Here is a 12,857-nt window from a genome sequence, read left to right on the forward strand (position 1 = left end):
GGTCAGTGCCACCTTGTCCAAGCTGTCTGCTGGGACCTCGTGTCCTCGTCCACCTCGGGGTGGCGCTGGCTCTGCTTGGATGTAGAGTGAGCATGGGTGGTTGCAGCGTCCTGCAGGCTGAAGGGGAGGCTGGGGGTCTGTGGAAGTGGGTGCACGTGTACATCACGGAGCTCCTGGGAGCACGTGTGTGTCACGTGTGTGTGTCACAGATCTCATGGCCCCGGCACAGGTACATGCACATCCGAGCTCACATCAGCTCACAACAGCACAAGAACAGATGTGTTACAGAGCCCATGTCAGTGTGTAAACAGGTGTGTGTGTGACAGAGCCCATGTCAGTGTGTAAACAGGTGTGTCACAGAGCCCACGTCAGTGTGTAAACAGGTGTGTGTGTGACAGAGCCCACGTCAGTGTGTAAACAGGTGTGTGATACAGAGCCACATCAGCACATGTGCAGGTGTGTGTGTGACAGAGCCCACGTCAGTGTGTAAACAGGTGTGTGATACAGAGCCACATCAGCACATGTGCAGGTGTGTGTGTGACAGAGCCCATGTCAGGGTGTAAGTGGGTCACGTGATACAGAGCTCACAGCCATGCATACATGGGTGTGTATGTGTGTTACAGACCTCATGTGGGTGCTTTTGTGTCTGGCTCACAGCAGCTCGGGCACATGTGTGTCTTAACACTTGGCAGTAATGGGTACGCATTGCAGAGTTCACATCAGTGCATACACATGTGTGTTACTGCACTCAGCTGTGCGTGCATGGGTGTGCACGTTACAGAGGTTATGTCAACATGTGCATGGGCACGTGTGTTACAGAGCTCACAGCAGGGCATGTGTGTTACAGAACGCCCATCAGCCTAGGCCCAGGCCTGTGGGTGTGCAGGTTCTAGAATGGGGTTCCTTACAGGCTTCCTGGGAGGTGGAAGCCTGCGTCCCTGAGGCCTGAGGGTGTGCGGGTTCTAGATTGGGGTTCCTGTGGGCTTCCTGGGGAGACGGAAGCCTGCGTCCCTGAGGGTGTGTGGGTTCTAGATTGGGGTTCTAGATTGGGGTTCTAGATTGGGGTTCCTGTGGCCTTCTGGGAGGTGGAAGCCTGTGTCCCTCTGCCCTGCCCTTCCTGCCCTCCGCTGGGAGGAAGAGTCCCTTGCTTCTCACCCAGTTCCATACAACTGCTTTTGTTTTTGTTTCAGGACATTTGCACGTGAAAGGCAAAGAAGAAAAAATGTCCAAATCATTGAAAAACTACGTCACTATTAAGGTACTGTGCTGCTGGCCTTTGTGACCGCCGATACCAGACTCTGCCTTAAAGGCATCCGTGTGGTCTGAGAACCACAAAGGCCCGTCACAGTGGCCGTGAGCCCTTGCCCTGTGACCCTGCCTCCTCCCACTGCCCCTGGACCATGGCGCAAAGTGAAAACCTTCACCAGACGTGGTGGTACCACAAATGCTATAAATAAGGAGCCCACGGGGATGGCTTCCAAAGCCGCAACTCTGAGCAAGGGCGGCACAGGCCCCTTTGACGTGAGCGGGGCTGAGTGTGCAGGGGTGGGGGTGCGTGCCATCCTGTGTAGGGGTGGGTTCAGGCTGGAAGCACGCACACGCGTCATGCTGTGGCATTGGGGTTCACACTGCTGGTGCCACGGCTGCACTCCCCGAGTGGGCGGTTCTCTGTGCGCCAGCCGTCGGGGGCTTTCCTGCGTCTGCGCTCCGTGGTCTGCGCTCAGGGAGAGGCTGCAGTCTGCCGCTGCCACTCCACGGCCTCAGAGCCCCGGCTTTCGCGCTTTAAGGTGAGATAACAGCACCTGCCGCACAGGGTTCGTGTGCAGGGAGCCGCTCTGCGGTGCTGGGCAGGTGCGGCCGGGCGCAGGGGTGACAGGTGGTGACCCCCTCAGCCCGGGGCAGGTGTGGCCGGGCACAGGTGTGACAGGTGGTGACCCCGTCAGCCCGGGGCAGGGGTGACAGGTGGTGACCCCCTCAGCCTGGGGCAGGGGTGACAGGTGGTGACCTCGTCAGCCCGGGCAGGTGTGGCTGGGTGCAGGGCTGACAGGTGGTGACCCCGTCAGCCTGGGGCAGGTGTGGCTGGGCGCAGGTATGACAGGTGGTGACCCCATCAGCCTGGGGCAGGTGTGACAGGTGGTGATCCCGTCAGCCCAGGGCAGGGGTGACAGGTGGTGACCCCCTCAGCCCGGGGCAGGGGTGACAGGTGGTGACCCCCTCAGCCTGGGGCAGGGGTGACAGGTGGTGACCCTGTCAGCCTGGGGCAGGTGTGGCTGGGCGCAGGGCTGACAGGTGGTGACCCCGTCAGCCTGGGGCAGGTGTGACAGGTGGTGACCCCGTCAGCCTGCGGCAGGGGTGACAGGTGGTGACCCCCTCAGCCCGGCGCAGGGGTGACAGGTGGTGACCCCGTCAGCCCAGGGCAGGGGTGACAGGTGGTGACCCCGTCAGCCCGGCACAGGGGTGACGGGTGGTGACCCCGTCAGCCCGGGGCAGGGGTGACGGGTGGTGACCCCGTCAGCCCGGGGCAGGGGTGACGGGTGGTGACCCCGTCAGCCCGGGGCAGGGGTGACGGGTGGTGACCCCGTCAGCCCGGGGCAGGGGTGACGGGTGGTGACCCCCTCAGCCCGGGGCAGGGGTGACGGGTGGTGACCCCGTCAGCCCGGGGCAGGGGTGACGGGTGGTGACCCCGTCAGCCCGGGGCAGGGGTGACGGGTGGTGACCCCCTCAGCCCGGGGCAGGGGTGACGGGTGGTGACCCCGTCAGCCCGGGGCAGGGGTGACGGGTGGTGACCCCCTCAGCCCGGGGCAGGGGTGACGGGTGGTGACCCCCTCAGCCCGGGGCAGGGGTGACGGGTGGTGACCCCGTCAGCCCGGGGCAGGGGTGACGGGTGGTGACCCCGTCAGCCCGGGGCAGGGGTGACGGGTGGTGACCCCGTCAGCCCGGGGCAGGGGTGACGGGTGGTGACCCCGTCAGCCCGGGGCAGGGGTGACGGGTGGTGACCCCGTCAGCCCGGCGCAGGGGTGACGGGTGGTGACCCCGTCAGCCCGGTGCAGGTGTGACAGGTTTTGACCCCATCAGCCTGGGGCAGGTGTGGCCGGGCACAGGTTTGACAGATGGTGACCCCGTCAGCCCGGCGCAGGGGTGACAGGTGGTGACCCCGTCAGCCCGGCGCAGGGGTGACAGATGGTGACCCCGTCAGCCCGGGGCAGGGGTGACGGGTGGTGACCCCCTCAGCCCGGGGCAGGGGTGACAGGTGGTGACCCCGTCAGCCTGGGGTAGGGGTGACAGGTGGTGACCCCGTCAGCCCAGGGCAGGGGTGACAGGTGGTGACCCCGTCAGCCCGGGGCTCTTGGCCGTGGCCGCCCGCTCCCGCAGTCACTCCCTCCCTTGGAGGTTTCTGCAGCGCGGACGCACGTGGAGCCGCCCTGTTCTGCCTCGCAGGCAGCGGCCGGGCCGGTTCTAGAGCAGAGAGGACACTTAGTGATAGCAGCGAGCGAGCACCTGAGGACACTGCGGCCCCAGGCTGTCCCCGTCCTCCCGCTGTCCTGGTGCGTGTCAGGGACGGGTGTCGGCGCTCTGAGCCCCAGGAAGGGCCGCTGCGGTTTCTGGCTGAGCGCCTGCACGTGGCCACCACGCTCAGGCCCCCCAAGCATGCGTGGCTGCTGCTCCTGCGAGGGCCTGGAATGTCCCTCCCCTCGGTCAGGCCCGGTGCTGTCACCTTCCCACCGTCAGCCCCGCGGCGCCAGCACCGTTCTCCCAGGCCACCGGGCCACCTCTCTCTCTCCCTCACCCACTGAGATGAGCAGGGAACCCGGTCTCTGGGGACAGACGTAGCCGTGTGAGCTTGGAGACGGAGATGGCCAGACAGGGAGCTCCCCTCTCGGAGCTGTCAATCACAGCCTCGGGGTGACTCCAGCCCGCCCCCCTGCCCTCCCAGGACTTCCTGCGCACGTTTTCCCCGGACGTCTTCCGGCTCTTCTGCCTGCGGAGCAGCTACCGGTCAGGTGAGCCAGTGCCGGGCGTCATCCAGGTGTACGACAAATGGGGTTGACCGTGAAGGTGGAGGTGAGGCCCCTGGCGGTCAGCCCTCGGGCCTGGGTGCACCCAGAGTCTGAGCCCACCTACCCCGGCCCTCCCCGCTGGCCTGTGCAGCCCCGTTGTGTAGCCGCGCCCTGCTGTCTGCTCCCTCCTCCACTGCCTGTGTTGCTGCCCCTCCTCCCAGTCTCCCTTCTGCCCCCGCACAGCTCCTGGCTGAGTTGGCTTCTGTCCTGTTGCTGCCCTTCTGGCCCGGACTCTGTGTCCCCCTCGTCCCTGCTAGTCCCTCCCTGCACGGTAGGGTGGTCATTGCTATTGCTGTGTGTTAGGGAGATGGGAGGGTGGAGCCCTGGCCTGAGGCCTCTCCCCCCACACACCCCTGGGGCAGTGCCTGCCTCCTGCTGACCAGCAGTGGGCACCAGCCCCCTCGCCCAGTCCGCCGCTTGGTCTGGGGGCCTGGGTTCCTGTCCACCAGAGTGTTGGGAGGAGTGAGGCTGGGCTCTGCGGATGCTGCCACCCCTTCTCAGGACGTCTCTCGCCCTCAGCCGTGGACTACAGTGGCAGCAGCATGCTGGACGCCCAGCACCTCCTGCTGGGGCTGGCCGCCTTCGTGGAGGACACACGCGCCTACATCAAGGGGCAGTTGGCGGGCGGCTCCGTCGAGGAGGCCGCGCTGTGGGAGAGGTAAGGCCACCCGCCCCGGGAGCCAGGTGTCCGGTGTGGGCCCCGCACGGCTCCCTCCTTGGCCCCCCGGCTTTGGGCAAGTCCACAGAGTCCCGGGGTGAGACGGGGACTCTGGTTGTGCCTGGACTGGGCGTGCCCGAGCTTGGCAGGGCACGTGGCGTCTGCCTGCGTCTGGTAACGAGCTCTCACCACGGCAGCGTCACAGTCGCGGGAGGACTGGGGCCAGTGGGCCTGTCGCAGCAGGGCAGGGCCCAGGGGTGGCAGCCACCCGTGTCGGGGTCCACTGTTGCCTGCCTGAAGGGGGAACGTGTGCTCGCGCGTGTACAGCCGCAGGCTGCTTCAGACGGACACTGGTGAGGGGGAGGAGCCCAGGCCCTGACGTTAGCTCAGTACGTAGCCCGTGACGGTGCCGTGTGCGGTGAGGTGTTTGCCATCGCTGGTCCATCAGGTAGTAGTGTGCGGGTGCAGGACAGAGCTTCCTGGGGGAGGTGCGGACGGGGAGGCTGGTGGCTGCCCGGGGGACTGAGGAGCCGGGTGGGCAGACGTGGCCCCGATGTGGCCCTGCTGGGAACTGTGGAATGTCACCAGGACACAGCCCTCCCCAGGGACCCAGGGTGGCCCCTGTGAGAACTGGTACCGGTCAGACTCGGGCAGCCCTGGCTCCGGGGCCGGGGGGCGAGGAATTTTTCTCGGGGACTCAAGGACTGGAAGCCCAGGGCCTCAAGCCTGCGGCCCAGAGTGGCTTTGAGTCCTGTGCAGGGAGCAGAGGACTGGGAACAGCAGCTGGGAGCATGGGAGGCAGGCTGGCCTCCCCGCAGCCCTGCCCATGGCCTCCCCGCAGCCCCGCCCATGGCCTCCCCACACGCCCCTCACACCCCTCCCATGGCCTCCCCGCAGCCCCGCCCATGGCCTCCCCTCACACCCCTCACACGGCCTCCCCGCAGCCCTGCCCATGGCCTCCCCACACGCCCCTCACACGGCCTCCCCTCACACCCCTCCCATGGCCTCCCCGCACGCCCCGCCCATGGCCTCCCCTCACACCCCTCACACCCCGCCCATGGCCTCCCCTCACACCCCTCACACCCCTCCCATGGCCTCCCCACACGCCCCTCACACCCCTCCCATGGCCTCCCCGCACGCCCCGCCCATGGCCTCCCCTCACACCCCTCCCATGGCCTCCCCACACGCCCCTCACACCCCTCCCATGGCCTCCCCTCACACCCCTCCCATGGCCTCCCTGCACGCCCCTCACACCCCTCCCATGGCCTCCCCTCACACCCCTCCCATGGCCTCCCTGCACGCCCCTCACACCCCTCCCATGGCCTCCCCTCACACCCCTCCCATGGCCTCCCCACACGCCCCTCACACCCCTCCCATGGCCTCCCCGCAGCCCCGCCCATGGCCTCCCCTCACACCCCTCACACGGCCTCCCCGCAGCCCTGCCCATGGCCTCCCCACACGCCCCTCACACGGCCTCCCCTCACACCCCTCCCATGGCCTCCCCGCACGCCCCGCCCATGGCCTCCCCTCACACCCCTCACACCCCGCCCATGGCCTCCCCTCACACCCCTCACACCCCTCCCATGGCCTCCCCACACGCCCCTCACACCCCTCCCATGGCCTCCCCGCACGCCCCGCCCATGGCCTCCCCTCACACCCCTCCCATGGCCTCCCCACACGCCCCTCACACCCCTCCCATGGCCTCCCCTCACACCCCTCCCATGGCCTCCCTGCACGCCCCTCACACCCCTCCCATGGCCTCCCCTCACACCCCTCCCATGGCCTCCCTGCACGCCCCTCACACCCCTCCCATGGCCTCCCCTCACACCCCTCCCATGGCCTCCCCGCAGCCCCTCCCATGGCCTCCCCGCACGCCCAGCCCATGGCCTCCCCTCATACCCCTCCCATGGCCTCCCCGCACGCCCCGCCCATGGCCTCCCCACACGCCCCTCACACCCCTCCCATGGCCTCCCCTCACACCCCTCCCATGGCCTCCCCTCACACCCCTCCCATGGCCTCCCCTCACACCCCTCCCATGGCCTCCCCACACGCCCCTCACATGGCCTCCCCTCACACCCCTCCCATGGCCTCCCCTCACACCCCTCCCATGGCCTCCCCACACGCCCCTCACACCCCCCCATGGCCTCCCCTCACACCCCTCCCATGGCCTCCCCGCACACCCCTCCCTCCTGCTCCCCAGGGCCTGTGCTGGCCACACACACATCAGGTTGTGTCAGGGCTCCTCCGCTGACCCGTCAGGAAGGGTGGACGGCTGCTCGGGCCTGAGGTCCCAGCCGGGCTTCCCTCTGTGCTTGCTGTTTGCCAGGGAGGGCGCCCCCAGGTGCCCTTGCTTCCCGCCACATCTTCCCTCCATCCACCCCCCGGCCCCCCCTTTAATTTGAAAGGCAGACTGAATTGCCATCCACTGGTTCGCAGCAGGGGGCCCTTGGCCAGGCCGGAGCTGGGAGTCGGGGTCTCCAGCCAGGTCTGCGAGTGCAGCAAGAGCCCAGTCTCCGAGCCGTCCCTGCTGCCTCCCAGGGTCTGCGCTGGCAGGAAGCTGGAATCGGGCCAGGGCCGGGAATCGCACCCGGACACTCAGATGTGGGCCCGGGAGGCCACACGCTCTCCCCTGATGCCACCCCACAGTACGGCCTGGTGAGGTTGACGCGCTGCTCTGCAGGAGTCCGCTTCGCTGTTCACTTAGGTTCTTCACGCCATGCGGAGCCCGCGTGTGTGGGCGCTCTCTGGGCTGCCCCTCGCGGGCTCTTTGGCTTGTATCTCATGGCTCGCTGAGGCTCGTGCGCACAGTCCCTGTTCCCTGTGGCTCTGAACACGCCTGCAAAGGGTCTCTGAATTAAAATCCTGGCCCGGGCCAGCACTGTGGCACTGTGCGTTCAGCCACCGCCTGCGACGCCGGCGTCCCTCATGGCTGCTGGTTCCGAGTCCTGGCTGCTCCACTCCAGTCCAGCTCCCCAGTAATGCACCTGGGAAAGCAGCCAGGACGGCCCAAGTGCTTGGCCCCTGCACCCACGTGGGAGACCCGGATGGAGCACCTGGCTCCTGGCTTTGGCCTGGCCCAGCCCTGGCTGTTGCAGCCATTCGGGGAGTGAACCAAAAAGGAAGGTCTTTCTCTAACTCTACCTTTCAAATAAAGAAGTCTTTAAAAAAAAGTCCTTGGGAGGAAGTTGGTGAACCGGAGGGCCGGGGGCCGCTGGGCCGGCCTCCCTTGTCTCCTTTTGGCACAGGTGACCTCTCGTGTTTCCGCAGACTCAGCAGTGTGCCGGGGACCGTGAAGGCCGCGCTGGCCGATGACTTCGACACGCCCCGGGCAGTGGGCGCTGTGCTGGACCTCGTGCACCTCGGGAGCAGACAGCTCAGGGCGGCCACCCAGGTAGCGCCGGCACCCAGCAGCCTCGCAGCCCCTCTGCGGGCGTCTTCTACACGGAGGGGCGTTTCCCGTGCTAGTAGCAGGCAGGCGTCCACCTGCCAGCCCTGTAAGGGGTCCTGGAGGGTGGCCTGCTCTGGGCTACCCCGAGGGCATTCGCAGCCCCAGCCAGCGTCAGAAGTGTGTGTGGGAGGCCTGAAGTCGCATGGCTGCTGCCGCACGCACTGCGCGGCCTTCCTGTTGGTTGGAGGAGCTTGGGGACGTCCGAGAGAAGCTGCCGCCCTCTGGGCTCCTCAGGCTCCTGCCGCTGGAGTCCCCAGACCCAGAGTGCCTTTGGAGAAGCTGTCCGCTCCGCCAGGACGTCTTTGCAGAGCCCCTTTCGTAACCTCCTCCAGGACGGCCTGGCGACCCCTGTGCCCCCGTAGGCAGGGCGCCCCCAGCAGCCAGGGCCTCTGTGGGGCTGGGCGGAGTCGGGGCGAGCGGCACTTCCTCTCCTGCGCCCACGTTTGGGAGCCTCCCTGCCACGTCCTGGCTCGGGACCCAGTTGTCAGGCCGGGTCCTTGCCCTCAGGGGACCCATCTGAGGAGCCAGGGTGGCCCTGGGGACCCTGTTGGAGGCCACCCTGTGCCTTTCATGCTGTTCACCGCACACAGGGGCTCTGGTCCAAACCTTCCTCCACACTGGCCACACTGAGCACTGGCCTTTATGTCCGAGTGACCAGCAGGCGGGTGGGGTCCCGAGTGCTGCGGATGGCCCGGGCTGGTCACTGGGCAGGGACGCGTATCAGTCCTGCAGCCCCCCGTGCCGGAAGGGGCCGGCCCGGCACCTCCCTGCCCTGTGCTGGCACCACCAGTGTAGGGCGGTCAGGGGCCGAGCAGCAGGGCAGTGGCACCAGCAGCTTTCGGCCCCAGCCTCTGCCACGCCACGGCTCACACAACAGGAGTCTACACTCAAAAGCTCGCTTCTTGCCTCAGAAATCCAACCATGTTCCCCTCACCCTCCGCGTACCACACGCCGTGAGCTGCTCCTGGTCACCCTTACCCTGCAGGAGCCTGATGAGCCGGGCCTGCGCTCATGCGTGTGCTGCAGGTGCGCAGACAGCCTGTGCCCCGCCTGCCACAGCGACTCCCTGCTGCTTGTCCTCCAGTCTCCTTTGCACACTGACGTCGGGCTGCTGCACAGCTGAGCCGTGGTGTTGTGTTTTCTCAGATTGATTTATCTGAAAGGCAGAGTTATAGGGGGAGGGACAGAGAGGTCTTCCATCTGCAGGTTCACTCCCCAATGGCCACAGTGGCTTGGGCTGAACCATGCCAAAGCCAAGGAGCCTGGAACTCCATCCGGGTCTCCCACGTGGGTGCAGGGGCCCAGGCATGTGGGCCGTCCTCTGCCTCTATCCTTGGGTGCATTAGCCGGGAGCTGGACAGGAAGTGGAGCAGCCGGACTCCAGTTGGCGTTGGTATGGGGTGTGGTCATCGTGGGTGGCACCTTCACACTCTCCCACAGCTCCGCGGGCTGTGTCTTACAGGAACCCAGCGGCCCAAGAAGCCCTGCTGTGTTCGGTGCCATCATCTCCTACGTTGAAGAATTTTTTTCAACCGTTGGGATTTCTCTGACAAATCAACAGCAGCAGGTACGTCCTCCTTAAATGCTTGGTTCTGGAGCTGCCGGCTTTCCTGGTGGAATGTCCATTTGAACAGCTAATTATCGTGCCAATTTGTGTAGGTACCGGAGAATCCTTTCCTTTCCCTAAGAACTGAATGTTCGGAGCCACTGTGAATGACCCTGTGTGGCTGTGTGAGGCTGTCCCGTGTGCACATGCTGTGTCTCGCCCTGACACTGTGTGAGGCTGTCCCGTGTGCACACGCTGTGTCTCGCCCTGACACTGTGTGGCTGTGTGAGGCTGTCCCGTGTGCACACGCTGTGTCGCCCTGACAGGCCTTGTGTACAGAGGTCACTGCAATAAGAGGACGCTCGCTCTTCCTGAGCCCCTGCTAGCCCCAGCCCCTGCCCGTTCCATGTTTTCTGCAAACAGAGTTCTGGCCCCATACACCCCTTGGGCGTCTCTGCTGACCCCAGTAACCACTGCATGCACATGGATCCATGTGGGACAAACTCCAGGTTTCCCTCGACCTCCCGACAGCGCAGGCCAGTCTCTGCATGGATCCTTGATTTAGGTGTGACGTTTGCCCGGGGCCGGGTCAGGCTGTGTTCCTGGGAGGAACATCACAGGCTCCCCGCCCGGCTCACCAGGTGACCAGCAGGAGTGCCCCTGGCGCCACCTCCTGGTGCTGCTCCCCGGGCCCGTGGTCGGCTGGGCTGGCCGCATTTCCTGGTGGATTCCCACTGGGTCCACGCCTTGCCAGGCTGATTTTACTCCGGTGTTCACAGCTACAGGGACACAAGGTCCCAGCTGTGTTTGATTGGGTAAGCCCACCACCGTCATTGCATTACGTGGCTGGGAGCCGGCCCTGTCCACCTGACGGCCCCGTCATTCTTTGGATGTCCTTGTGCATTCCTGGAGACGAGCCAGGACGTGGGCTTGGCCGTTTCTAGGGGAGCCGCTTCTTGGCGGAGCAGGGTGTTGAGATGCAGGGGTCTGTGTGTTGCTTGCTGTGTAGGGGCTGTGCGCGTGGGCGCGCGCACACACACACACACACACACACACGCCTGCACATACACTGGTTTCTGCACCGAGCCCCTGGATGACCATGACCCCCACCTACTGCAGGTGACTCCCTCCCCCTGCTGGGAGAATCCCACCCTCCAGACCCTCCTGCACAGGCTCCCTGTGGACCCTGGCACCCCCCAAGGCTGCCACCCAACCTGTGGGTGCACCCAGCGGTCAGGGCTTGAGGGACACCCAGGAGTGTTCTGCGTGCCTGTTTCTGACTGAAGGCAGTGGAGCCCCTCAGGGTGTGCCAGAGACCCTCGGCCCGGCCGCTCCCTGTGTCCACAGCACTGCCGGCCGAGGACCGGGCGTGAGCGGCCGTCAGGAAGGCTGTGGCCACCTCTGACCCTGGCGACTGCGGCAGTGTCCAGTTTGGTCCCTTTCTGCGCCTGCTCACGCGGGCGGTGTAGGCTGTGGCAGTGGCTCACGTGTCGGGCTGCACCAGCCCCGCGTGTGGCCCTTCCCACGCCCTGCTGCTGGTAAGGAAGGGTGTTGCCCTGTCAGAAGCGGTTCCTTCAGCGTCCCCAGCCTGGCCTGTTTGTAACAGCGAGAACCGTCTTGTGGAAGCAAGTCGAGGGTTGTGTGAGGCTTGAGAAGTGGGACCCCAGTGTGGTGCGAACGCGAGCCCTTGCTGACCGCTCCGGGGTGTGCGGGAGAGGACACCTGCCCCTTCCGTGCTTTGCAGCTGGGTGCAGCTGCGTCCATCTTCATCCAGCTGGTGGCTGAGCCCCCTGGCGTCCACGCTGCTGCAGGCACCGGGGGCCATGCGTCCTGGTTTCACGGGTCCATGAGGTTGGCCGTGCACCTCTCCTCAGGGACCTGCACTGTGAAGGACAGCTCCAGGGAGGGGAGGCTGGAGCTGGCTGCCCCCGTCGGCCTCACCCTGCCCCACAGCGGCCTCCTGGGCCCCTTCAGTGTACAGGCGGGCGGGTGCGTGGGACGGGACCGTGCACTCCCCTGCCGGCCCTCCCACCTCCCAAGTGGGCCATCAGCTGGGTGGGGGTGAGTGGAGATGGCTGCCGGCACCCCTTGTCCCTGCGGGGTCCTGAGCGGGGGCAGGCAGTCTTCGCCAGGCTCGGCAGCGTGGCGGGTGTGCGCAGTGTGTTTCAGGAGACGGCAGCTCGGCTGCGCTGCGCAGCGTGGTGGAGGAGCTGGTGCGCTTCCGGCTGAAGGTCCGGCAGTACGCGCTGGCCACGCCTGAGGCCAGCGGGGAGGCCCGGCGACAGCAGCTCCAGGAACGGCGGCCCCTGCTGCAGGCCTGCGATGAGCTGCGCCGGGACCTGGCTGCCCACGGCATCAGCATTAAGGTCAGCGCGGCCACCACCCAGAAGCAGAGTCAACAGGTGTCGGAGCGGCTGAGGGGCCAGGAGACCCCGGGGCCCTGCTCCCCAGGGAAGGGGGTGGGGGAGGGGCACGGAGGGTCAGCAGCGAGGACCAGGCCCTGCCAGCGACCCCACCCACCCACCCCCACAGGTCACACTGGCCTCCTGGAGGGCAGGCAGGGAGCCTGGGGGCAGCTGGTCGGACGTCCCCTCAAGCTTGCGGTGTTGCTGTCGGCCCTGGAGCGCGGCGCCCATCTGCTCACGGGCCCTCCCCTTCCTCACAGGACAGAAGCAGCACGGCATCCACGTGGGAGCTGCTGGAGCCCAGGACAAAGCCGCAGCGGCCGGGGGCTGAGCCGCAGCAATAAACGCACCGCTACTGTCCTCGGCCTCGGTGCCTCACTGCAGTGCCAGACCCAGACGGTGACTCAGGGCAGAGGGTGGGGGTCGCCCACCCAGCCTGCTGAGTCCTGGGAGGCGGAGGCCCCAACACGGCCACCAGGCTGCCAGCCTGGCCCCAGGGAGCGCCCCCAGGGGTAGCGGGTGCGGCTCCGCGGCTCGTTGGCTGCGTGTGGCCTGTGTCAGGTTTGTTCAGATCCACGGCAGCGGGCTTGGGAGGCACGGGTGATGAACAGGCTCCTGAACTTTGACCTTCCCACACCTGACCATGTCCTCGCCTAGGAAGCACAGAGCTCTGGGAGGGACATCCAGGGCAGTGTCTGGAAAAGCTCATGTGTGGACAGTAACAGGCTGAGGTGGGCGTCCC

General features: G+C 66.3%; 1 protein-coding gene across 2 annotated transcripts in view; it reads left to right on the forward strand.

Annotated features, from left to right (window-relative positions):
* The window catches only part of CARS2 (cysteinyl-tRNA synthetase 2, mitochondrial), a 32,842-nt gene extending 20,367 nt beyond the window's left edge, over positions 1-12,475 (forward strand). Inside the window, exons 9-15 of one of the 2 annotated variants that reach the window (XM_070048567.2) lie at positions 1,191-1,258; positions 3,935-4,001; positions 4,578-4,716; positions 7,984-8,107; positions 9,627-9,731; positions 11,870-12,076; positions 12,376-12,475. In XM_070048567.2, the coding sequence (XP_069904668.2) occupies positions 1,191-1,258; positions 3,935-4,001; positions 4,578-4,716; positions 7,984-8,107; positions 9,627-9,731; positions 11,870-12,076; positions 12,376-12,459 (794 nt within the window). In that variant the 3' untranslated portion in view covers positions 12,460-12,475. Of the gene's footprint in view, positions 1-1,190; positions 1,259-3,934; positions 4,002-4,241; positions 4,303-4,577; positions 4,717-7,983; positions 8,108-9,626; positions 9,732-11,869; positions 12,077-12,375 lie in introns of those variants that run through there. The other variant, XM_089303398.1, reaches the window with a different exon arrangement.
* The last annotated feature ends 382 nt before the right edge of the window (positions 12,476-12,857 follow it).

The sequence above is a fragment of the Oryctolagus cuniculus genome, chromosome 9 (genome assembly GCF_051225735.1).
Source record: "Oryctolagus cuniculus isolate XC-2025 breed Fujian yellow rabbit chromosome 9, ASM5122573v1, whole genome shotgun sequence".
In the NCBI taxonomy this organism is placed as follows: Eukaryota; Metazoa; Chordata; class Mammalia; order Lagomorpha; family Leporidae; genus Oryctolagus; species Oryctolagus cuniculus.